The sequence below is a fragment of the Acomys minous genome (genome assembly GCF_964271855.1).
Source record: "Acomys minous genome assembly, chromosome: 16".
Lineage (NCBI taxonomy): Eukaryota > Metazoa > Chordata > Mammalia > Rodentia > Muridae > Acomys > Acomys minous.
The window spans coordinates 93,312,280-93,338,647 of NC_140498.1; the positions used below are offsets into that span (position 1 = coordinate 93,312,280).

The following is a 26,368-nucleotide window of genomic DNA, read 5'->3' on the forward strand; positions in this document are numbered from 1 at the left end:
AAAACAAAACAATAAAACAAAAAACAAGGTTCAGTGGTGGAACGCAGAGCCCAAGGCCTCCTCAGACACACACGCACAAACTTAAGGAATGAGACAGCAGAGCTTTAAATCAAGCCCTCCGACCCTTAGCGCAAGTGAAATCGGTGGCTTGCCCCCGCTTGGGAGAACCTTTCCACCTGTCAAAAGCTGTAAATCGCGTTAACCGCGGGTGTGTGTGTGTGGGGGGGGTAGAGATGGGCGGCACCTGGGATGGCGGCTCCCAGTCTTCTAGAAACTTCGGTTCGAGAACACACCCTGGGCTACCCTCAGTGGGCCCAGGCAGAAGCCGCCCGCCCTCACGCCCTTCCAGACAGCTGGGTGGTCCGGGAGCCAGCCACTCGGCCGGGGCTCCGCCTTCAGGGTGTGTGGGCCCTCACGCGTGCCGCGCATTGCCTGGGCAACCGACGCCGTGCGCGGTGCATTGTGGTCTGCAACAAAATGCAGGCGAAAGACCCTGAGGGAACCATTGAACGCACGGACCAATAGGGAGAGGGTGGTGGCTGCGCACAGCCAATAGCGACGCGCGTCGGGGGCGGGGCCGCGGGCGCAGGGCGGGGCCTAGGGTTTAGGCGGCGGCGCCTGGCGTGGGGCTGCTTAGATGCGCCACGGCTTCGGTAGCGACCGGCTCTCCACAGCTGCTTGAGCGGCGCCAGCACCTTCTCCAGGAGCTCGCAGCAGCCGGCTGGCCCCTGCTCCACGGTGAGACGGGGCTCGGGTCCTCCCGCCCCACCCTGGGCCTGCGGTGCGGGCCCCGGGGGGCGGGGGTGGGGTGGGGGGGCTGGGCCTCGGGAGCGGGTGGGGGCGTCGTCCTCAGGGGCCGGCGGGGAGGGCAGCGCGGCCCGCACCCCGACCCCTTACCTCTTGCCGCGCCTGGTCCGCAGGTAACCATGTGCGACCGGAAGGCGGTGATCAAAAACGCAGACATGTCGGAAGAGATGCAACAGGACTCGGTGGAGTGCGCTACTCAGGCGTTGGAGAAGTACAACATTGAGAAGGATATTGCGGCCCATATCAAGAAGGTGAGGAGCGGAGCCGGCGCCGCGTAGTTCCTTTCCCCCCTTCCCGGTTCTGCGTTCGCCGGGGGCCCGGCAGAGTTTTCCTGTGGAGCTGAGGGCGGCTCCGGGTAGACAGTTCTAGAAAGGACGCAAGTGGGTTTGGCGTTCCTCTGGGGAAGACCAGACCCTCAACGCCAGAAGTTTTTTTTTTTTTTTTTTTTTTTTTTAAACCCCCAGCTCCTTGGGGGGAAAGCGCCACCTAGCAACGGTTTCCAAGATCAGGGAGCAGCGAGCAGTTCCCCCTGCTGTAGGATTCCTGCGCCGAGCGGGGATCCATCTGGGTGTTCCGGGGTGGGGGGAGAGCTGCGTGGGTGTCTCCAGCCGGGCTAGGAGGAGATCTTGCCAGCCACCCAGCCGGGAGTTAGCCGACAGTTCAGGGAAAGTGGGTGGCAGTGGTGGTTGGGGGGCTTGGGTGGAGGCTTGGTAAATGGCAGTTTGTAGAGAGCTGGCAAGACTGCCAACTTGTCAAGCGATGTTTGTTGGGAGGAAACTGGAAGCCGGAGCCGTGGGAGGGTTCCAGTGGAGAACGGGAAGATGAAAGACTCACACGGAACAGAAATGAAGACCTTTTTTGACAAACGCAGCAGTATGTGCATCTGGATTGTAAGAAAGACATTCTGCTTAATAGAGGAGGTCTTTTAAACCACATGCAGGATGAGATATGAAGAACCCTAATGAATTTCATATCGTTTTTCACCCTGGCTCAATCCAACTAGTGAAGAAAGGGACAAATTTGCAGCCCGTTGGGATAGGGGAAGCAGATGCTCTCCAACTTGTTAATCTCCAAGACCGGGTAGTAGATGCAGAGAGAACGATTTTAAAGAATAAAGTACGGCTAGTTAGTTGGCCAGCATCTTTTTTTTTTTTTAACCCAGTTTGGTATATATGAAAATTGAGGCTTTGTCCTTTAGTCTTTGTGAGGAGGAATTCTGTCTTCCTGGAATTGGGGTGCACGGCAAACACAGTGGTAAGTGTAAGTGCTGATGTCATCTAGCTCTATCGAATTGCTGAAGTCAGAGGTGCACTGGGAGTGATGGCGCATGCCTCTTCCTCAGCAGTTGGAAGGCAGAGAGAGAGGTGGATCTCTGACTTTGAGACCACACTAGTCTACATACGAGTTACCAAGACAATCAGAACTACATAGACCCACATCTAAAAGCTCAAGACAGAAAAAACCCCAAAGTCAGCACTGAAACAGCTGTCTGAAAATGCCCCCCCCTCAGCCCCCACTCCCATCTTACCTCAGACCGCAGCATACTGCACTCTACTGTTCTAGGCAGCTGATTTAGAGCCGGGAGCATTGTTTTATTCTAAGAATGTGCTGGGGTTGTTAGTACAGCTCAGTGGTGGAGTGCTTGCCTAGCTATGCCTTGGATTCAGTCCTCAGGATGGGAATGGTTTCAGATGCCAGTGGGTCCTTTGTGGTCCTGCAGACTCGGGCTTTTCTACAAAGCAAACTCTCCAGGTGAGCCACTAAAATTCTGTTCTATTCTTTCCCAGGAGTTTGACAAGAAGTACAACCCCACCTGGCACTGCATTGTGGGGCGGAACTTCGGTAGTTACGTGACACATGAAACCAAACACTTCATCTACTTCTACCTGGGTCAGGTGGCCATTCTTCTGTTCAAATCCGGTTAAAAGCATGGACTGTGCCAAACACCCAGTGATCCATCCAAAAACAAGGACTGCATCCTAACTTCCAGTACCAGAGACTGAATCTTCAGCCTTGCTAAGGGAACACCTCGTTTGAATCTGTTGTTTGTACAGGGCATCATCTCTGTACAAGTTTGTGGTTATAAAATAATTAGTAAAACAGCTTACATTTGTATTTATTTTCTAGTCCATACTTCTGTAACCCCCGTTGTTTTCTCCCTTAGGCCATTCCTTTAAAAATAAATCTGTTGGAGATGTATATGTGTGTGTTAGTTTGTTAAGGATAGGGTTGAAGCAGCTTACAGTTAGTAAGGGACCAGGATTGAGGATGGGACATTTTAGTGTTCCGGATGGGGCGCTTGGCTGGCCACACCTGTTTTTCCAGGTTGTTTGGGCTATTAGCCACAGGTCAGGCCCAATCCCTGTCTCTAGGCTAAGGCAGGAACTGTAGGTTCTAGGACTGGATTAGAGTGAGAGTGTCTTAGCTTGCTGGGCTTGTGCTTTCACTGGTTCAAAAGTCAGTAGCTGACTCAAGGACTTCATTTAAGGACCAGGTGGATCTCTAGCTACCAAGTTTCCCCATTGTCAATTCCAGACCCGCTTTAGCCTGAGGCTGAGACAACCAACCCACACTTAGCTTTGGGAATTATCAGTGCCCTAACAGGGTTTCCTGTTCGCACTTCACCGAGATGAAGCCTCGTATGCTTTAGATATAATGGAGACTATAAGCAGCCAAAAAGCTGCTACAGGATAGTGGTAGATTTGAACTGACAAATATGCTTCTTACAGGCTAGTCAGCTTTTGAGTATCCACCTGAACTTTTGTTTTGTGAGGACCAGTTTAGGGAAGGGGTATGAAACTGCTGGTGATGTGTGCGTGCATGTGGACGTCAGAGGACAGCTTCTGGGCAGTTGGTTCTCTACTATGTGGGTAGAGGCTTGTCAGCAAGTCTGTCCTTAAGCCATCTCGCAGGCCTGTTGGTTTTTTGAGAATATCTTATGACTTCCAGGCTGGCCTCAAATTCAACATGTAACAGCTGAGGATAACCAGCTGCCAAGAACTGGGGTTGCAGATGTGCCACCCCACCCCTGCCCAGTTGTTTAACTGTTTTGTGACAGCTGATGTTTGCCTTCTACTGTACAGAAAAGATGGGGTGCTTTGCAGCAGGAGACCACAGTTAGGGTAATTCAGTTCATCATCTCTTTGAAGAGGTAGAAATGAGTTTCTTTCCCTCCTCATTACCTGACTTTGGTTTTGTTTTTGTTTTTCGAGACAGGGTTTCTCTGTGTAGCCTTGGCTGTCCTGGACTCACTTTGTAGACCAGGCTGGCCTCGAACTCACAGCGATCCACCTGCCTCTGCCTCCCGAGTGCTGGGACTAAAGGTGTGCGCCACCACGCCAGGCTCTGATTTGTTTTTTGAGATAGGGTCTCTCTGTGTAGCCCTAGCTGTCCTGGACTTGCTTTGTAGATTAGGCTGGCTTTGAACTCACTAAGATCCTGCCTCTGCCTCCCGAGTGCTGGGACTAAAGGCGTGCACCACCATGCCTGGCTGACGTATTTTTGTTTGACAAGGATTTGGCCATCAAAGCTATAGTTAGTCCAACCAGATGGTCTCCAGCAGGTCCCTAGAACTGATGCACTACATGATTGGACATTGATGTAACTTGGTTAGGTCCATGTTTACTGTCAGGACATTGGTGGCTTTTAACTTTCATTTTCAGGTTCAAATGTGAGAAGACATGTTGCTATAGAAATAAAATTGGGGGGCTGGAGGGATGGCTCAGAGGTTAAGAGTACCACTTGCTCTTCCAGAGGTCCTGTGTTCAACTCCCAGCAACCACATGGTGGCTCACATCCATCTATAACGTGATCTAATGCTCTCTTCTGTCCTGCAGGTAGAGAACTGTCTATGTATTAATAAATAGGGGTGCCCAAGGTTAAAGCCTGCCAAGACTGCTTTTACCTGTGACAAAGCTTACAGTCTTTCCCACATATTAATAAATAAATCTTTAAGAAAAAAAGAAAGAAAATTGGGGGGTTGGGGATTTAAGCTCAGTGGTAGAGTGCTTGCTAGGCAAGTGCAAGGCCCTGGGTTCAGTCCACAGCTCTGAAAAAAAGAAAAAAGGACAAAATAAAAATGATAGTAGTAGCCCGGTGTGGTGGCGCATGCCTTTAATCCCAGCACTCCGGAGGCAGAGGCAGGTAGATCGCTGTGAGTTCGAGGCCAGCCTGGTCTATAAAGGGAGTCCAGGACAGCCAAGGCAAGGTTACACAGAGAGACTAAAATTGGTTTGGCAGTTTACAGAGTTTTTTCCCAGTGCCTGCTCCTTCCTGTTCATTTAAAAGCCAGTTGGCTTCAGCTGGCTGAAAAACAAAATGTAAAGTTTCCTAAGGTGTAGCACCTTCCCAGATGCTCTTTCCTGCCTGGAAGCTGCTCTGTGACAGGCCAGATCTCATGAGATCTGTAAGCTACCCTTAGTGTGCTGGCCAAAATGCAACGGCTGACGCTCCTAGATAACCTTGACTTTTTTTTATTTTTTTAAACAGGTCTTTGTATACAGCCTACTGGCCTCAGCCTCCTGAGTGGTGGGATTACAAGTGTGCACTGCCACACCAGACTGGGTTCTGCAATTTCTTAGCAAGGCTTAATACTAAATACCATGTTCAGAATACATATAAAACCTCTTTGCAACTCTACCGAGGACAATCTCTGCCCAGACCCATTCTTGAATACTGGAGGGGGTAGGCTATATGCAAGGTAATTGTTTTATGTTTTTTGGGGTAAGTATGAGCTCAGCACACAGCCCTAGCTGGCCTGGAACCTGCTCTGTGGACTTGGCTTGTGGCCTCCCTCCTTAGTGCTGAGACTGCAGTTTTGTGTCATCATTCAGGACTCCTAAATAAATATCTTTGATACTTATTTTACTTTTTTTTTCTTTTCTTCTCTCTCTCTCTCTCTCTCTCTCTTTTTTTAGGTTTTTCAAGACAAGGTCTCTCTATGTATCCTTGGCTGTCCTGGACTCGGTTTGTAGACCAGGCTGGCCTTGAACTCACAGCGATCCGCCTGCCTCTGCCTCCAGAGTGCTGGGATTAAAGGTGTGTGCCACTACACCTGGCTTTTATTTTACTTTCTATGTGTGCGCACAGTGCCCAGAGTCAAAAGGGGGCACTAGATCCCCTAGTACAAGTTACAGACAGTTGTAAACCGTGTATGTGCTGGGAGGTGAGCTCAGCTTGCATATGCAGCAAATGCTCTTATCCACTGAGCCATCTCCTAACCCCGCTATAAATAATTTCCTTCCCCACCCTCTTCCTTTCCTTTCTTCCTTTCTCTTTTTCTTTCTTTCCTTTCTTTCTTTCTTTCTTTTTTTTTTTTCTGAATCATATATTCTGACAAGAAGCTCCGTTAGCCAAGCCTCATGGTGTTGGACACCGAGGATGGTTTCTTGGTGCCAAGGACTGGTGAAAGGACGCAGACAAGCATTTGTGTCACCTCCTCCAATAAAGAGTAACAAAAATCACCCAAATTGTAAACTTTACTGCTTCACAAAATCTTACTTTTGTTTGCTTGCTTCTGGTGATCAGCATCAAGCCCAGGGCCTCAACAGGCCCTCCCATGTGCTCTCCCATGAGCTGCCCCTCAGCCCTGTTCTCCTGCATGCTCACCACCGAGCACCTCACCAGCCCGAGGTTCCAATATTGCCAGCATCACACTTAGACCTCGCTTCTGGCCCTAGATTCGATTCTGAAGGGTTGGTTCAAATCATCCTTGCGTTCCAATGATCCGTTACCCCCTCTGGAAAACATCTGTGATGGAGAAGCTACAGAAAAGCTTCAAAACAGATTAGTGTTGGTTTTACCTGACTCCCACACTGCACAGCTAAGTGTGAGCAGGAGTTCAGTAAAAACTAGGCCAGGCATTTCTGGGAGAAGGCCTGGGCAGCCTGGGCAGCTACTAATGAGAGCTGCAAAAACCGGCAGGAATTTGTCTCCTCCTTTTTTGAGACTAGTCAATGCAGAACACGAACCCAAGGTTTCACAACCTAAAGAGGAGACGGATGCTCAGCTACTGTCTCATCAGGGAGATAACTTCCAGTTCCAGGCTTCAGCAGAAACGACTGGCCCATGCTCCGCAACAGAACAGGAGCTAAAGTTTGAAGCCAGAGTGGATGGCTACGATTCCTGTAGTCAGGTTTTCGTAGGTCACCTTCTGGAAGCCCGCATCTTCAATCATCTCCTTGAACTCTTCCTAAAACACAAGAAAAGACTCATAGGATGCTTAGGTTTCAGCTTTGGGGGCCGTTGTTGTAAGTCACAAAAGCTTTGTACCTGATTTGGGAACTTCCGGATACTCTCTACAAGGTACTGGTAAGACTTCCAGTCTCCCGCAATGACCTCACCAATAACAGGAATGACCTGGAAGCTGTACAAGTCATAAAGCCTGAAAAAAAAAAAAACCAAAAAACCAAAAAAGTTACAGCAGGTTTATTCCCTGGCCTCTCCACCAGTAACAAAGAGAAGTGTGTGTGTGTGGGGGGTGGGCTGAAGAGATGGCTCAGTAGTTAAGAGTGCTTGCTGTAGCTAGATATGGTGGCAGAGGCAGGCAGATCTGTGTGTTCAAGGCAGCCTGGTCTATAGAGTCATTCTGGGACAGGCAGGGATACACAGAGAAACTGTCTTGAAAAACTAAAACAAAACAACAACAAAAAAAACCCACTAAGAGGCAGTTGGCATGTCTTTAATTCCAGCACTCGGGAGGCAGAGATAGGCAGATCTCTATGTTCGAGGCCAGCTTGGTCTACAAAATGAGCTCCAGGACGGCCAGGGCTTCACAGAGAAAACTTTTTGTGAAAAAACAAAAAAGAAAGATGTGGGCTGGAGAGATGGCTCAGTTGTTAAGAGGGCCGCCTGCGCTTCCAAAGGTCCTGAGTTCAATTCCCAGCAACCACATGGTGGCTCACAACTATCTCTGATGTGATCTGATGTGGTCTTCTGGACTGTAGGTGTACATGCAGGCAGAACACTATATACATAATAATAAATAAATAAATCTTAAAAAAAAAAGAAAGAAAGAAAGAAAGAAAAGAAAGATATGCTTGATCCCATCCCTTAATAGTAATCGGGAAGGTGTAAGCCAGGGGTCACAGGCTCAGATGTCTACAGGGGTCAAGTAAGTACCTGAAACAAGGCAAGTAGGCCAAGAGTAAGGCCAAGAGGCCGCAGTGCATGACAAAGCATCAGACTACGGGAGCAGGCGCTAGCTCCACCTTTGACGCCTACGTGAGGAAGTCTGCTCTATCAAGTTTGTGAGACCTCTGGGCTGGAGAGATGGCTCAGAGGTTGAGAGCACTGTCTGCTCTTCCAGAGGTCCTGAGTTCAATTCCCGGCAACCTCATGGTGGCTCACAACCATCTGTAATGAGATCTGGTGCCCTCGTCTGGCCTGCAGCTGTGCATGCGGGCAGAGCATGGGTTTGAGGTAGTCTCATTCTGTAGGCTAGCCTGGCCTGGAACTCATATATAGACCAGGGAAGTGCTGAACTTGAGGCGCTCCTCTTGCCTCAGCCATCTGAGTGTTGGGATTACAGGTGTGCACCACTACCCTAGGCTATTAAATTTAAAAGACAAAAACAACAACAAAAACAAAATACAAAACAAAACAAACTATAAGTCAAACAAAAAACATGTGGATCAACTGGGCCTCTGGGTGCTAGCAGGGACTTTTCTGGCTTAAGCATTTTCCCTTTCTTTTTTTTTTTTTTTTTTTTTTTGGTTTTGTTTTTTTGTTGTAGTCCTGGTTGTCCTAGACTCATTTTGTAGACCAGGCTGGCCTCACACTCACAGTGATCCGCCTGCCTCTGCCTCCTGAGGATTATTATTAAAAGAGTGTGCCACCACGCATGACATTTTCACTTAGGACTCACTGACTTCTTCAGGTGCTTTGGGGCCTCTGAACTTACAAAATCAGGTGCTTTGAGCTTACTGGCTCTTTTCTATCCATTTTGGGGTGGGGAACCTTTTGAGGGGCAAGCTGATAAAGCCCTAGTATCAATGCTAACCTGGATATGAGGGGGTCATTCACTTGGCTAAACTCCAGACAGAGAAACCGTCCTCCTGGCTTTAGGACCCGATGGGCTTCCTGGAGAGCCTGGGAGAGAGGGAGAAGAAAAGCCTGAGCAGAGAGCTCCTGAGGTCCCAGAGGTGGAGGCTGGTTTTGGTCCTATGTACATTGTAAACATCCCCTGTTAACTCCCTTTCACATCCTTAGGAGTCACAAAGTAGTGGGGTAACCACATTCCGAAGAAAGCTGCTGATACAGGCAGATGGGTGCTGATGTGGGCCAGATGGGCACTGATATAGGCTGATGGGTGCTGATGCGGGCCAGATGGGCACTGATATAGGCTGATGGGTGCTGATAAGGGCAGATGGGCACAGCCCTGTGAAGATAGTTTTGCGTTTTGGCTCAGAGTCACTTTAATGACTGTGACTCCTCCATTAAGTGATTTTTGTTTACAAACTTCTTACATGTGTGGGTGTTGCGCCTGCAGGTATGTCTGTGTACCACATGTGTGCCCAATGCCCGTAGAGGCCAGAGAGGGCATCGTATCCCCTGGAACTGGAGTTAGAGACAGGTGTGAGCTACCATGTGGGTTGGGAATAGAGCCTGGGTCCTCTGAAAGATCAGCCATTGAGCCAGCTCTCCAGACTCCAACACAACAATTTCAACTGAAGGAAACTATGAGAGAAAATGACATGTATGTTGATAATTCATTTTATTTTATTTTTTTTTTGTTGTTTTTTGAGACAGGGTTTCTCTGTGTAGCCCTGGCTGTCCTGGACTTACTTTGTAGACCAGGCTGGCCTCGAACTCACAGTGATCCACCTGCCTCCAAGGTGGTGAGACTAAAGGTGGCACCACTATGGCTATGAGGTTTTTGTGGATTTTTTTTTTCTTTTTTGACAACATAGAGAAAAATCACCATAAGAGCCTGACCAATGGCCCAGGCCTGTAACCCCAGCTGCTTGGGAGACTGAGCACAGAGGGTTGTAAGGCTCTACCCTTAGCTGCAACCCCAGCGCACATCTGGCCCTTTCCTAAGTATGTATTTATTTGAGACAAGGTCTCATTATGTAGCCCCAGCTGGGCTGGAACTCGCTGTGTAGACCAACTTAGCATCAACCTCACAGAGATCTGCCTACCCTTGCGTCCTGACTTTAAAGTCAAAATTGCAATGTACTGGATGTGAGGAACCACCACAGTCGCAGCACTCTGTGAAGAGCAGGCGTGCAAGGCCAGCACCAACTACTTACTGGATTTAGGATGCTCTGGGTCCTGTCTCAGAAAAGCCACGGCAGTGTAACGAGGGAATGTTAGCATGCTAATACTTAGATTAAAAAGAAAGGAAATTAGGACCAAGAGATGGTTCAGTAGGTAATGTGCTTGCCGCACAAACCTTGTAGTCCTGATCTTCCTGCATGGAAAGCAAGCACTCTCCTGGGGGCATCTCCCCACCTCTCTGAAGCACGGGGCTACAGGCATAGGTCACCATGCCTGACTGTAACAGACACACTAAAGACCCATGAAGCATCTTTACAAAGATGCATGAGGACCTGGGGATTGTGTGGGAGAGGAAGCACAGCGGCCAGCAGTCGGCGGGGAGGGGAGCGCTCACTGACACAGTCTTGAACCTCGATCCCATTCACAAGGTATGTCATTTTGTTTTTGACAGATAGACTTGCCCTGCCCCTGGCTGTGAGCCGAGAGCTAACTCAGAACGTGGCCTCCTGTGGCCTTGAACGTGCAATGCCCCTTCTGCTTCTGCCTCCTGAGTGCTGGGTCACAGGCGTGAGCACAGCAACTGGCAAAAACAGGTTTCATACGAACAATTACAAACTGTGCACAGGCGCAGGAGGGCCCTAAGAAGCAAGCTACGCAGTGCGCTGCTGGCTGCCCAGCAGTCGGTGGCTGGGGACCATCTGAAGCAGCCCCATATCCCACACTTGGGACTAGAATAAAAACATGTTCCCATAATATTTCTGAGTTTCTCAAAGAAACCAAAGTTCTCACGATGTAGAGCAGTTGGTTTTTTCCTTCCGCCTTGTTGTCCTGGGGGTTGAACTCAGCTTGTTTGGTTTAATAGCAAGTGTATCTATCAACCCTGTCCTTTCTCTTTCTCTTTTTGTTGTTTTACAAGGGTTTCTCTGTGTATCCCTGGTTGTCCTGGAGCTCACACTGTAGACCAGGCTGGCTTCAAACTCATGTAGATCCCTCTGCCTCTGCCTCCCGAGTGCTGGGATTAAAGGTGTGTGCCAACACTGCCCAGCTAACCTGTACTTTCCATCTTGGTTTCCAAGTAATAGAGGGAAAGAGGTGACAGAGAGAGGGGAAAGTCAGGGAGAGGAAAAAAAAAATAGGGAGGGAGAGAAGGAGGAAAAAAGGAGAGAAGGCTTAGGGAAACACTAGACAGGTTCCCACAGGCCCCACCTAAAGGTCCATAGGCCCTCTCAACAGTGTCACCGTTGGGTCTTTTGGAGAATACTATCTATATTCAAAACAGAGCACCAGAGCACTCAAAGGATGTTGCACCAAAAAGTAGAGTAGTCTGACAGTGGCAGCCCACCCACAGAGTCCGACAGTGGCAGCCCACCCACAGAGAAGACATCGGTCTCCGGCAGGCAGCCTCCCAGTGCTTCAGACAGCCTCTGGTGGGTAAGGAGCTGAAGTCCTATCAAAAAGAGCGCCCTTTGCTGGGCGCGGTGGCGTGCACCCCTTTAATCCCAGCACTCGGGAGGCAGAAGCAGTGGAATCGCTGTGAGTTCAAGGCTAGCTTGGTCTACAAAGAGAGTCCAGACCAGCCAAGGCTATACAGAGAGACCCTGTCTCGAAAAACTGAAAAAGAAACACTTAAGAAGAACACCCTTCGCCGGGCGTGGTGGCGCACGCCTTTAATCCCAGCACTCGGGAGGCAGAGGCAGGCGGATCGCTGTGAGTTCGAGGCCAGCCCGGTCTACAAAGAGAGTCCAGGACAGCCAAAGCTACACAGAGAAACCCTGTCTCGAAAAACAAACAAACAAACAAAAAGAAAAAAAAAAAGAAGAGCACCCTTCTTGGGGGCTGGAGAGATGGCTCAGCAGTTAAGAGCACTGACTGCTCTTCCAGCGGTCCTGAGTTCAATTCCCAGCAACCACATGGTGGCTCACAATCATCTATCATGTGATCTGATGCATATTGTATACATAATAAATAAATCTTAAAAAAAAAAAAAAAGGAAGAAGAAGAATTGGACTGGAGAGATGGCTCAGAGGTTCAGAGCACCATCTGTTCTTCCCAAGGTCCCGAGTTCGATTCCCAGCAACCACAAGGTGGCTCACAACCTCCTGTAATGAGATCTGGTGCCTTCTTGTGATGGACAGGCACATGTGTGGGCAGAATACTGTATAAATAATAAATAAATCTTAAAAAAAAAAAAAGAAGAAGAAGAGCACCCTTCTCACAGCCAGGCGTGGTAGCACACACATTTAATCCCAGCACATGGGAGGCTGAGGCAGATGGATCACTGTGAGTTTTGAGTTGAGGGCAGCCTGGTCTACAGAGTGAGTGCAGGACAGCCAAGGCTACACAGAGAAACCCTGTCTCTCTGCAGAGGAGCTATAGTGCTCCCTTCTGCCCACAGAGCACCTGTGTGCCATTTTCTGTCTGATCGTGCCTTTGGCCTGCAAATTCACACAGCTTCCCACGAGGCAACAGGAAGTGCCTTGGCAGGTCCAACCACATAGAGCAATGCAGTGCTGACCTCAGCAACCGAGATCTGTGCTGGGAATCTGCCTGGGGGGTGAGGGGGGAGAAGAAAGAAGGAAGGAAGAAGAAACCCCCTGGGATGGGAGAGATGGCTCAGTGCTGAAAACACTGCTCATACAGAGGACCCAGGTTCAAGTCCCTAGCACCCACATGAGATGGTTTCTAACTGCCTATAACTCCAGCTCCAGAGGATCCAATACCCTCTGGCCTCCAGGGCACCTGCATACACATGATGCACACAGACTCACACAGGCACACACACATATACATCAATATATGTAAAGGAGAAGAGGGCTGTGGGGATAGCTCAGTGGGGAAGAAAGAGCACTTGCTGTGGAAGTAAGATCTAAATTCAAATCCTTAGCACCTATGTAGAAGCCATGCTGCATAGGGCCAGCATACCAGCATGTGCATGCACACGCACACACACACACACACATACACACACACACACACACAAATACACTGAGGAGGATAAGGAGAAGGAAACCTCTATGCTTAAAGTAGTCACTCCTCTTAAGTACTGGGCCCAAAAGAGAATCATCTTGCCTCAGTCGGGCAGGTCCGCTCCAGGGGAACCTTTACCCTCAGGTCCCTGAAGCTGACCACACAGCTATGCATACCCGGTCAATGTGTGTGACGTTCCGGATGCCAAACGCAATGGTGTAAACATCGAATCTGTCGTCATCAAAGGGCAGCTCTTCAGCGTCTCCCAGTACCCACGCCAGTCCTGGAAGACAGAAGCGGCTCTGGGTGTAAGTCTAGCCGGCTATTCCTGTGCACCAGAGCAGTGAATCTGAGGATTCTGTGGGAGGCCAAATAAAAGTGCGTGGCTTGTGGTGGGGAGGGTCCAATGACAGAGCCCAGGATGCCAAGTCTCAGGAATGTCAGAATTGAAGTGAGAGAGAGCGCAAGGCCCGTTTGGTGTTGTGGAGGCCATGGGCTTGGGAGTTACCGCCTTCTCCACTGCAGGCCTCCAATTTTGAGGGCCTGAGTTACCTGGGGACAGGCTGCCTGGCAGCACGTTCTCTCTCTCGGTGCTGGAGAACAAACTCTGGCACTCTGGGCTCTGGGCTCTGGGCTAGCATCTAGGCCTACCCAAACAGGTGCAGCATAGGTGGCCCTGTGGCGGAGCCCAGGCCCTAAGGTGTGAAGACCTCAACCCAGAGCCTCACATAGATTGTGTATGCATTCTGCCGCGGAGGACACTCCCAGCCCTGGGACACATTCTTGAATATTCCTGGTTTCAGGTGTTTGTTTGTTTCTTTGTTTTGGTTTGGTTTTTTGGTTTTTCAAGACAGGGCTTCTCTGTGTAGTCTTTGCTGTCCTCCTGGACTCACTTTGTAGACCAGACTGGCCTCGAACTCACAATGATCCACCTGCCTCTGCCTCTCGAGTGCTGGGATTAAAGGCGTGCGCCACCACACCCGGCTGCTTTGTTTTTTTGAGACAGGGTTTCTCTGTGTACCCCTGGCTGTCCTGGATTTGATTTGTAGACCAGGCTGGCCTCGAACTCACAGTTATCCTGTCTGCCTCTGCCTCCCGAGTGCTGGGATTACAGGTGTGAGCCACCATGCCTAGCTTTGGTTTCAGTTTTTTATTTACTTATGTGTTTGGACACCAGGCATGTACTTAGAGACGATACATATACGCAAGCAAATCATAAATATAAAATAAAAAAGAAAATATGGTGGGGTGGTGGTGGCGCACTCCTGTAATCCCAGCACTAGGGCAGGCAGAGGCACAGACAGACACAAAATGGGCAAATTAACTTAAAGGACCCCAATACTGTCACATACATGTTACAAGAGGCTACTGTTTGGACTCTTGCAACAGGTCCCAGGAGACTAGACTGGAAGCCACAGTGGAGTTCTCACACTCAGTTCCTACACCCAAGTGGAAGGCAACCTGTGAAGCCAGACACCTGAGGCCTCCAGCGCTTCCTCCGACATCGCCAGAAACACGGCTGCTAACCAGGCTCGCCCGTCTGAGCTCACCTGCAAGGACAGCAACTCACAAAAGCTCATCAGCCTTCTGTCTCCTCTAATCTTTATCTTGCCCGCCCCCCCACCACCACCTGTGGGCGCTGGAGAGATGGCTCAGTGGTTAAGAGCACAGGTGGCTCTTCCAGAGGACCCAGGTTCAGTTCCCAGCCCCCACATGGCCGCTCACAACTGTCTGTAACTTCTGTCCCAGGAGATATAGCACCTCCACAGATATACATGAAGACAAAACACCAATGTATGTAAGATAAAAATAAATAAATAGAGCCGGGTGATGGCGCACACCTTAATCCCAGCACTCGAGAGGCAGAGGCAGGTGGGCCTCTGTGAGTTTGAAGCCAGCCTGGTCTACAAAGTGAGTCCAGAATAGCCAAGGCTACACAGAGGAACCCTATCTCGAAAAGAAAAGAAGAAATCAACTAATCAATCAAAGCTCCTTTGTTTGGTCACTGAAGCTTTTTCTCCCCCCGCCCCCCCTTTTTTTTTTTTTGAGTCTTGGCTAGTCTGGAACTTGCTTTGTAGTCCAGGCTGGCTTTGAACTCACAGAGGCCCACCTGCGTCTGTCTCCTGAGTGCTCTGATCACAACAGCACACCACCACACTTTATCAGGAGCCATACTAGAGTCTGACTAGCTGTCTAGATGTTGGATAATATTAGCAAAAGACAGATCCAACCATGTAGTTCAAAGGTTTGGTTTTGTTTACTTTTTTTTTTTTTTTTTTTTTTTTGGTTTTTTGAGACAGGGTTTCTCTGTGTAGCCTTGGCTGTCCTGGACTCGCTTTGTAGACCAGGCTGGCCTCGAACTCATAGCAATCCACCTGCCTCTGCCTTCCGAGTGCTAGGATTAAAAGCATGCGCCACCACGGCAGGCTTGTCTGTTTGTTCTTTAGTGTGTACATTGTGTGCCTGAGTGGATGTAAGTGCACCACACATGAGGAGCCCACAGAGGTCGGAGCAGGTGCTGGAGGTCCTGGAGCTGCAGCTTGAGGGGGTGATACGCTGCCATTTGGGTGCTGGGAAGCCACCGCAGGAGCAGTGCCCTCTCAGCCGCTGAGCCATCTCCAGACCCAGCTTAAAGACCGCAAGTGGCTTTAGTTTTCCTTCCATAATCAGCAAGTAGAGGTAGGACTGATTACCAGGCACGCAGGCCAGCCTCACCAGCCAGCCTGGGGAATGTGACGTCCTGTCTCAAATAACAACAGATTCCTAAGCAGGTCCATAGCTACACTATGGAAGAGACGGTTCCAGAAATGGAACTTCACCTATCATTTCATTGTCTGTCTTCCATTCCTGGTGGTTGAGCAGCTGAGAAGGGAAATACACTCGGCAGTGGGAGTGAGACACAGTGCCTTTGTCTAGTGATGCCTTCTGACCAGTGTGGAGGGCTGACAAAGAGTTCTTCATCATGAAGGCCAAGTGGGCTGCACTTCGTCTAGGCAGCTCCTTCTTGGTGTATGAGGAGGAGGAAGAGAAAAGAACTGGCCTAAAATAGCCAGTGGGGGAGGGGGAGCGAGCAATGCTGTCGTTGCCCAGGGACACTGAGCTGTGTCCCTGTCTCTCTGCTGGCCCCTGTCTCTCTCTGTTGTGCCCCTGTCTCTCTCTGCTGTGTCCCTGTCTCTCTGCTGTGCCCCTGTCTCTCTCTGCTGTGTCCCTGTCTCTCTGCTGTGCCCCTGTCTCTCTCTGCTGTGCCCCTGTCTCTCTGCTGGCCCCTGTCTCTCTGCTGTGCCCCTGTCTCTCTGCTGTGCCTCTGTCTCTCTCTGCTGTGCCCCTGTCTCTCTCTGCTGTGCCCCTGTCTCTCTGCTGTGCCCCTGTCTCTCTGCTGTGCCTCTGTCTCTCTCTGCTGTGCCCCTGTCTCTCTCTCTCTCTCTGCTGTGCCCCTGTCTCTCTGGCTGCCTGCACCACCTTGCTGGTATGGAAGAGTCAGCCAGCAGTGGGAAAGCGGCGTCAAGAGGGCAAGACATCCAGCACCATTAATGAACTTGCAAATATCAAAGGGAAGCTTTTGTTGTAGCTTGTTTAAGATGGTCTCACTACATAGCCTGCGCTAGCTTAGAACTCACGACGTAGACAAGGCTGGCCTCAAACTCACAGAGATCTACCTGCTTTTACCTCTCAAGTTCTGGGATTAAATGTATGTACCAACACGCCTGGCTAGGGCAAGTAGTTTCGTTTTGTTTTGTTTTTAAAGATTTATTTATTTTATTTATTGCATATGAGTGCTTTATCTGCAGAAGAGGGTATCAGATTACATTATAGGTGGTTGTGAGCCACCATGTGGTTGCTGGGAATTGAACTCAGGACCTCTGGAAGAGCAGGTGGCACTCTTAACCACTGAGCCATCTCTCCAGCCCTAGGGCAAGTATTTTGAAATATTCAATGGCCAGATGTAAAATCAGTGGTAGCACAGCCAGCATGTGCAAGAAGCTGGGTTCAACTCCCAGTGCTGGAAAAATATTTAAAAAGAAAGTAAAAGAGCCAGATGTGGCCGGGCGTGGTGGCGTACACCTTTAATCCCAGCACTTGGGAGGCAGAGGCTGGTGGATCGCTGTGAGTTCGAGGCCAACCTGGTCTACAAAGTGAGTCCAGGACAGCCAAGGCTACACAGAGAGACCCTGTCTCGGGAAAAACAAAACAAAAAGAGCCAGATGTGGTGGCACATGCCTTTAATCCCAGTACTCGGGAGGCAGAGGCAGGTGGATTGCTGTGAGTTCAAGGCCAGCCTGGTCTACAAAGTGAGTCTAGGACAGCCAAGGCTACACAGAGAAACCTACACACACGTGCGCACGCACACACACAATCATGTCTCAAAACACAACAAAAAAAAAACTTAAAAAAGAATATTCTTAGGGTCAGTGAGATGGTTCGATGGGTAAAAGTGGTCACTGCCAACCCTAATGACACTGAGTCCAGTGCCCAGGATCAACATAATGGAAGGAGAGAACCAATTCCCACAAGTTGTTCTCTGACCTCCACAGGACTACTGTGGTACCAGCATAATTCCCTTAACACCCCATATAAATAAAAACCACAATTAAACCAGGTATGCTGGCACACGCCTTTAATCCCAGCACTCAGATCTCTGTGAGTTGGAAGCCTGCATGGTCTTCAGAGTGAGTCCAGGTCAGACAAGGCTACATAGAGAAACCCTGTCTTGAAGAAAAAAAAACAAACAAACAAAAAACAAAAACAAAAGCCAACAACAAACAAACCACAATTAAATATGGCTGGAGAGATAGCTCAGCAGTTAAGAGCACTGGCGGCTCTTGCAGAGGTCCTGAGTTTGAGTCCCAGCACCCAGTAGGCTCACAACCACCTACAACTCCAGTTCTAGGAGAACTGATGCCCTCTTCTGGACTCTGAAGGGACCAGGGACCCTCATGCTGTAGAGACACATGTACAACTAAACACCTATTTACATTAAAGAACAATTACAACTAAAAAAGGTCCTTAAGCTCTGTGGGCCACACAAGGCTGTCTCTCAAGCTTAGCATGTTGCTCAGATTCTGGAGCAGACTAAGGAGCTGTGCTCAGCTCCCGTAGTGAGAGTTCTGGTTTCTTTGAAAACCCAGTTATGGCCGGGTGGTGGCGGTGATGGCGGTGGCGGCGATGGCGCACGCCTTTAATCCCAGCACTTGGGAGGCAGAGGCTGGTGGATCGCTGTGAGTTCGAGGCCAGCCTGGTGTACAAAGTGAGTCCAGGACAGCCAAGGATACACAGAAAGACCTTGTCCCGAAAAACAGAAACAAAAAGAAAAGAAAACCCAGTTGTTATGAGAACGTGCTTTAGTTTTAATCCCAGGTGCGGGGTGTGGAGCAGTTTCACACTGTCCACAGCCGCTGACTAGGACTGTCCTGCTCATGGAGGGGTGTGCCTTCTGCCAGCTGCAGGAAGTTTATGTTTGCAAGTCTGGGGGCTCTGGAGGGGGATGAATAGGAGAGCCCTAAGCGGCTTGTGATGGCTGCAGTTCCCCTGATGCTGCTGGTTCCTGTGGCTGTGGTTTGCCAAGTGGTCTACAAAGGGGGTCCAGGACAGCCAAAAAAAAAAAAAAAGTTGAAAGGGAGGTAGAGGTATAAAAACTCAATAAAGGGCTGGGCGCGGTGGTGCACGCCTTTAATCCCAGCACTCGGGAGGTAGAGGCAGGTGGATCGCTGTGAGTTCGAGGCCAGCTGGACTACAAAGTGAGTCCAGGACAGTCAAGGCTACACAGAGAAACCCTGTCTTGAAAAAAACAAAACAAAACAAACAAACAAACAAACAAAAACAACAACTCAATAAAGGCCTTTAATCCCAGCACTCGGAGGCAGAGGCAGGTGGATCATTGTGAGTTCAGGGCTAGCCTGGTGTACAAAGCGAGTCCAGGACAGCCAAGGCTACACAGAGAGACCCTATTTCAAAACAAACAAACAGACAAACAAACAAACACTCAATAAAGTAAACCACATCCCACCCCACCTCCCCACAAAACAAAACAAAAGTGCCTCCAAGCCTCTGCTGACTGGTCACACTTCCAGAAGCTGTACCCCTAAACAGTTCAGCATTTGATGTGCATCACCTTACTTTATACACATGAGAACACTGCCTGTGTCTGCTGAGGGACTCACCAGCTGTGTATCCTTGGTCCAAGGCTTTCTGCTTTCCGACCTTGAGCATCTCCCTGTTGATGTCACAGACAGTGACAAGTGAACCACCCAAGGGATCCTCTTCACTCTGGTACTTTTGGGCAATTTCTTCCCAGGATAAATTTTGCTGAGCCCTTAACTGTCTCCTCTGTTTCCGCTGATGCTGCGCCTGAACATAACTGAGGAACCGGAATGCAATGTCGCCTGCAGGAAGCCAACAGAAGGAAAGATCAGCAAACAAAGCCAAGCAAACAGCATCCCAAGGCCCAGAGACGAGCTGTGTGTGAGAACACATGTTCCTACTTCTTTCAACAGAAAGTGGGTCCCTACTCCCACCCCCCAAGAAGGTGTGTCCATGTTGTCTAGGCTGGCCTCAACTCCTGACCCCGCTGCTACAGTCTCCTGAGCCTGGGGCTACAGATGCGTGCTCTCATTCCTGTTAAAGCAAGCTCAGTTGGGAGGGTGCTTGCCTAGCATACTCATGGCTCGAGTTCCGTGCCAGCATGGCATACACCAGGCATGGTACACACCAAGCACAGCATACACCAGGCATGGCAGTGCGTGCCTGTGAATCCCAGCTCCTGGGCTGGAGGAAAGAAGACTGGGTCACTCACAGCTACATAATGAGTTTGAAGGCAGCACAAGATCCCTCTGGAGGGGAAAAAAAGAAAAAAGCACAAGCCTATAACCCACAGCTTGGGGAGCAGGTGGATCTTTGTGTTAAAGGCCTGCCTGATCTACATAGCAACTTAGGAAGTTCTCTGGACACCAAGAGGGAAATACACTTTTACACAGGCAGTGTAAGATGGCTGTGTATGTGCCGGCTTTGACTCTGCAGGATGAACTATGTATGTATCACTGTGCAGCGAGGCCTGTCACACCCACGGGCTGTCATCATGTCCTAACCAACCCAGTGTAGCTGGCGTCTCGCTTGGCATCTGTGGCTGCTGTACTTTGCTGCTGTGTGGTGCTTGACATCAACCTACGATTTGTAGCATGAGCCCAGGCGAGTGCTCCTCCACCTCCGCCAAGCATGCATCCTATTACTGTCGGTGTTGTGTCGTTGTGTGTTTGAGATGGGAGCTCATGCAGCCTAGGCTGTGCTCAAGGTTGCTATGTGACAAAGGATGACAATTTCTGTCCCTTTGGCCTCCACCTTCTGAAGGCTAGGACTGTAAGTGTGTACCTCAGGCGGCGGTGACACCTTTAATCCCAGCACTTGGAAGCAGAGGCAGGTGGATCTCTGTGAGTCTGAGGCCAGCCTGTTCAGAGTGAGTTCCAGGGCAGCCAGGGCTACACAGAAGATGTACTGTCTTGAATATACACTCTCAACCACTGAGCCATCTCTCCACTTTCTAGTTTTTTGGTTTCTGAGACAGGGTCTTGATCTGTAGCCTATACTGGCTTCACATTCACTATGGAATCCAGGCTGGCTTTGAGTTTACTTGGATCCTCCTGCCTCAGCCTCCCAAATGCCAGGATTAAAGGCTTCCTTGACACTCACTTTCTTAATACTTCTCTTCCGGGGTACTCAGTGTGCAACAGGAAACAAAGGTCTACAATATGCTTTCATGCCTGACGTGGGGGTGGATTAGGCAGGAAGGTGGCCTAAATAGCTTATGTAATATAAGAAAAGGCTTCTCTGCAAACAGAAGGAAAGAAGATTAAAGGCTGGACAGAAGACAGACAGGCTGAGGCAAAGCTCCGTGACACAGCACGGATCCGCAGTGTATGTGAAGGCCTGGGTTTATTCTCCAGCATTGAGGAGGAAACAAACAAACAAACAAACAAACAAGTTTGGCACGGTGCCCTAGGCTGTAAATCCAGCTGTTGGAGGCAGAGGCAGGAGTTTCAAGAGCAGCTTAGATTGTTACACGGTGAGTTTAAGACCAGCCAAGGCCACACAGTCTCAAACACCAAAAAAACAACAATGAAAACAGATAAAACAGTCATTCAGAAGATGAAATGTCACAAAAACATGGACCTTTTATTCTGTAAAATGCTGTTGGAAAAGGGCCAGGCACACCAGGCATGCTGGCACCCGCCTTTGATCCCAGCAGTTGGGAGGCAGAGGCAGGTGGATCTCTGTGAGTTCAAGGCCAGCCTGGTCTACAGAGTGAGTGCAGGACAGCCAGGGATACACAGAGACACCCTGTCCCGAAAACAAAAACCAAAAAAGAAAAAGAAAAGTCCCAGGTGCAAAGCTGCTCTGGACTAACGTGCTTACCTCTCCAGAAGTTAGGTGCGCACCTGTCTTCTCCTCCCCACCTTCAGCCTAAGGGTGGGCGAGGACCCCAAGCAAGGCATTCTTACCTGTGCCTCCAGCCACGTCGAGCAGCTGGGTACCGGTCAGCGGGTGCATTTTCCTGATGAGCAAATCCTTCCACGCTCGATGGATGCCAAGACTCATCATGTCGTTCATCACATCATACTTCTTGGCCACGCTCTCAAAAACCTGGTAGACTGTAGGGCAGCACACTGTGATCAGCAGGATTCATCTGGGGGAAATGCAAATAAAAGGACAAAAGGACGCCTTCCCTCTTCAAAGCGCCTGTCTTTGCAAGGTGATGCTAAGCCATATCGCCCGAGGCCCAAGATACATCCTAACGTTACGTTTTCCGGTCTCATGGTGCTGGAGACTTGTACGTTCTACGCAAGAACCCTACCACAGAGGGACTTCCTCAGCCCTCAACACGACCCTGTATCAAAAGGCTAAAAAGTCAGGCTGGGCTGGATGAGGTGGCACACATCTTTAATCTCAGCATTTGGGAGGCAGAGGCAGGCAGATTGATGTGAGTTCAAGGCCAGCCTGGTCGACAGAGTGAGTTTCAGGGCAGCCAAGGCTACACAGAGAAACCCTGTCTCAGAAAAACCACACACACACAGAAAGTCAGGCTGGGCATGGTGGCACATGCCTGTAATCCCAGCACTTGGGAGGCAGAGTGAGTTTCAGCACAGCCAAGGCTACATAGAGAAATCCTGTCTTAAAAAAAAAAAAAAAAGAAAAGAAAAAAAGAAGAGGTATGTGTTATAATCGGTGACCAGTTATGCCATCGACTTTATAGACTTATGTGTGTCGTCACAGATCAGGTCACACTCAGGTCAGCGCACGATGCTTCTACTGTTTACTTGTCTCTTGGTTCCACGTGTGAGTCCAGGAGGCTTCACTGGAGCCTGTGGTTCTCAGCTTCCTAATGCCTTGACCCTTTGGTAGTTCTTCATGCTGTGGTGACCCCAAGCATAAAATTGCTTTTACTGCTACTTCATAACTAATTTTGCTACTGTAGTGAATCATAATGTAAACATCTGTGTTTTTCTGATGCTCTTAGGTGAGCCCTCTGGAAGGTTGACTCGACCCTCAATTGTGAACAATCATGTGAGTGCTGGGAACTAAACTGGGTCCTTAAGTGCTTTTAACTGCAAAGCCATCTCTGCAGCCTTTGTTTTTTGTTTTGTTTTTGTTGGTGAGGAAGGGTTTTGATATGTAGCCCAGCACATCTAGAACTAGTGATGCTGGGATTACATCTAGCTGATGGTTTTTTAAATATATATATGTATAAAATTTCATTTTTTTTTCTTCCAAGACAGGGTTTCTCTGTATAGCCCTGGCTGTCCTGGAACTCCCTTTGTAGACCAGAGATCCGCCTGCCTCTGCCTCTGCCTCCCTGGGATTAAAAGTGTACAACATTATGCCTGGCTTATATATATATTTGTTGTTGTTGCTTTTCAAGACAAAGTTTCTCTGTGTAGCCTTGACTGTCCTACACTCACTTTGTAGACCAGGCTGGCCTCGAACTCACAGCAATCCACCTACCTCTGCCTCCCAAGTGCTGAGATTAAAGGCATAAAGGTGCAAGCTACCACCACCGGGCTCATATATATTTCCCCCCCTCCCCAAGACAGGGTCTCATTATGCAACTCTCTCTGGCTGTCCTGGAACTCACTATGTAGACCAGGCTGTCTTGAAACTCACAGCGATCTGCCTGCTTCTGCCTCCCCAAGTGCTGGGATTGAAAGTGTGTGCCGGCACCACCACTGGCTGGCTGCACTTCTGTATTGATCTCTGTAGAGGCAGTATCTCTCAATATCTGAGGCTGGCTTCAAATTCAGGGCATCACAGAGAACCACCTTGAGCTTCTAATCCTCCTGCATCTACCTCTTAACTGCTGGGATCACAAGTTTACACCACACACACAATTTACGTGGTGCTGGGGATTGAACTGGGCCACAGTAGTGAGACGCAAGCACCCTACAGACAGAAATACACTCCCAGCCCCTGGCTACCATTTTAAATTGTGCAAATTCTTGATGACCCTTAACTATTTCCTAAGAAAAGGATTAACAGTAATCACTAGTGGGAAACTGAAGGGAGAAATGGGGGGAGGGGAGGGAAAGCTGGGCGCAGTGGCGGACACCTTAAACCCCAGCACTCAAGAGGCAGAGGCAGTTGAATTTCTGTGAGTTAGAGCACAGCTTGGCCAACACATCAAGCTCCAGGACAGTCAAGGTTACACAGCGAGTCTGACTGACACACACACAGACACACAGACACACACACACACACACACACACACACACACACACACACACCCGGCCGCGTAGCCGGGTATAGCATCTCAAAATGCTTACACACACACACATACACGTCTCACAATGCTTACACACACACACACACACACACACACACACACACAAACACACACACTGCGTAGCCGGGTATAGCATCTCAAAATGCTTACACACACACACATACACGTCTCACAATGCTTACACACACACACACACACACACACACACACACTGAGTAGCCGGGTATAGCGTCTCAAAATGCTTACAATGTGAGTTACAAAAAAATGAGATTGGAAAGGGAAGCTGGGTCTGGGAAGGGGGTGCTCCTCGGAAGTCAGGACTGTGGGACTATAGGGATCACAGCTCCAGGGCGAACAGGACATTAAATGACCCCTTAGATGGGTAAAGGAAAGCAAACCGATGACCGACAGGTGCCTGCACCCGCCCTCTCGCCCCGTCACCTTTGCCTCCTTTCTCCTCCTCCGACACACTCTCAAACCCGAAGTGCGTTTCCGTGGCTCGCTTCTCTTGGGACAAGGACCGTGCACTCAGTGTGGCTCCGGGCCAGGATCTGAGAAGCCCAGGGAACCTGCAGTCTCCCGTTGCCCGCGACCACCCTCGGTTGCAGTAGCGCCAGAGAACATAGCTCCTGGGGGCCGCCATCTTGATATCCCGGCGACCGAGGGCGGGGGAGAACGTCGGGTTGCGTCACCGGCCGGGAGACGGCTGCTGGCAAGGGACAACATTAATGGAACGTACCGGGAAACGCCTGTTGTTGGACTCACGCCTGGTTTAGGATTTGAAAACCTGAAAGCCCTTCCTGTGTTCCCTCACTGAATTTAGAGTTCATCAGGAATCAGCAGAGCTCGGAGTGAGGCCATATGTCCATCCTGCCAGCCCTTGGTATTAGCCAGCACTACGATACAGAGATCCACTCAGGTGCAGGAGTGCTCCACCGCGCCCTGCAACTTTTGTTTTTCTGGTGCAGAACCTGGGTGAAATTGAAGCATGTTGTAGTTAAAAGACCACGATTACGTGATTTTTGAAAAAAATAGTTTTAATTTGCACATATAAAATTGTGTGTTTTGTGGGGGTAGGTATGTGTGAGTGCAAGTGCCTGTGGAGTACAGAGGTGTCAGATATTTTAAAGCTGTAGTTGTGTGCAGGTTGAGCCTAGTGATGTAGGTGCTGGTGATAAATGCACTATAATGATCCAACAGTGCCTCATGTGATTTCCTTTTTTTTTTTTTTTTTAAGATATGGTTTCTCGCCGTGCGTGGTGGCGCACGCCTTTAATCCCAGCACTCGGGAGGCAGAGGCAGGCGGATCGCTGTGAGTTCGAGGACAGCCAAGGATACACAGAGAAACCCTGTCTCAAAAGACCAAAAAAAAAAAAAAAAAAAAGATATGGTTTCTCTGCCATAGCCTTGGCTGACCTGGCTCGCTTTTGTAGACCACGCTGGCCTCGAACTCACAGCGATCCACCTGCCTCTACCTCCCGAGTGCTGGGATTAAAGGTGTGCGCCACCACCGCCCGGCTTGTGATTTACTTTTTAAACTCTGGAACTAATTTACATCATCCAGAATTGACTTGAACTCATAATATTCCTGGTTCAGTTCCTTCCTGAGGACACAAACCTGTATTACTCCCACTCATTTTTATGTGGCTTTTGGAATTGGATGCAGGTCTTTACATATGCTTGAACATGTGGTGCCACTGAACTCTATCCTAGTGCTTTTAAAAATGTATTTAAATAGCTGGGCTGTGAGTTCAAGGCTAGCCTGGTCTACAAAGTGAGTCCAGGACAGCCAAGGCCACACAGAGAAACCCTGTCTCGAAAAACCAAAAAAAAAAAAAAATTATTTAATTCTTGTTTGTCTGTTTGTTTTTCTAGACAGGGCTTCTCTGTGTGTAGCCCTGGCTGTCTTGGAACTAGCTTTGTAGCCAGGCTGACCTTGAACTCACAGAGATCTGCCTGCTCCGCCTCTTGAGTGCTAGAATAAATATGTACTGTGGCATATTTACTTTTTAAATTTTCATTATTTGTGTCTTTTTTTTTTTCCAAGACAGGGTTTCCCTGTGTAGCTTTGGCTGTCCTAGACTCGCTGGTGTCTTTTTGATGTGTGTGTGCCACTTATTTGTGTCTTTTGATGTGTGTGTGTGCGTGTGTGCACACTTGTTTGCACATGTAGGTATACACATGCCAAGGTCCTTTTGTGGAGCTCAGCAGATGACTTTCAGGGGTCAGCTCTCCACAGCCCTGGGAATTGAACTCACATTCTCAGACTTGAAAGGCAAGCACTTTGGCCTACTGAGCTATCTTGCTAGCCCTTATCTTTTATTTTGAGATAGAGTTTCACTAAGTTGCCGAAGCCTTGAACTCACTTTGTCACCTAGAACGGCTTTGAACTTTTGATCTTTCACCATGCGGTGGTGGCGCACCCCTTTAATCCCAGCACTCGGGAGGCAGAGGCAGACAGAGCTCTGTGAGTTCAAGGCCAGCCTGGTCTACAAAGCGAATTCAGGACAGCCAAGGCTACAAAGAGCCTTGAAAAACCAAAAAACAAAATAAAACAAACAAACCCTTTTGATCTTCCATCTTAATTTTTGTGTGTGGAAAGGACAATGT

At 49.3% G+C, this 26,368-nt stretch overlaps 2 protein-coding genes across 2 annotated transcripts; one reads left to right on the plus strand and one right to left on the minus strand.

Annotated features, from left to right (window-relative positions):
• The first annotated feature begins 593 nt into the window (after positions 1 to 593).
• DYNLL1 (dynein light chain LC8-type 1) lies at positions 594 to 3,006 on the plus strand. The gene is made up of 3 exons (XM_084762237.1): positions 594 to 738; positions 921 to 1,058; positions 2,595 to 3,006. The coding sequence occupies exons 2-3, from the start codon at positions 927 to 929 to the stop codon at positions 2,730 to 2,732; spliced, it is 270 nt and encodes an 89-aa protein (XP_084618363.1). The 5' UTR covers positions 594 to 738; positions 921 to 926; the 3' UTR covers positions 2,733 to 3,006.
• A 3,259-nt stretch (positions 3,007 to 6,265) lies between these two features.
• COQ5 (coenzyme Q5, methyltransferase) lies at positions 6,266 to 24,435 on the minus strand. The gene is made up of 7 exons (XM_084762219.1): positions 24,200 to 24,435; positions 21,483 to 21,632; positions 19,152 to 19,373; positions 13,170 to 13,276; positions 8,807 to 8,895; positions 7,078 to 7,189; positions 6,266 to 6,997 (listed from the first exon to the last, which is right to left on the minus strand). Exons 1-7 carry the CDS (start codon positions 24,399 to 24,401, stop codon positions 6,896 to 6,898), a joined length of 984 nt encoding a protein of 327 aa, XP_084618345.1. The 5' UTR covers positions 24,402 to 24,435; the 3' UTR covers positions 6,266 to 6,895.
• Between the last annotated feature and the right edge of the window lie 1,933 nt (positions 24,436 to 26,368).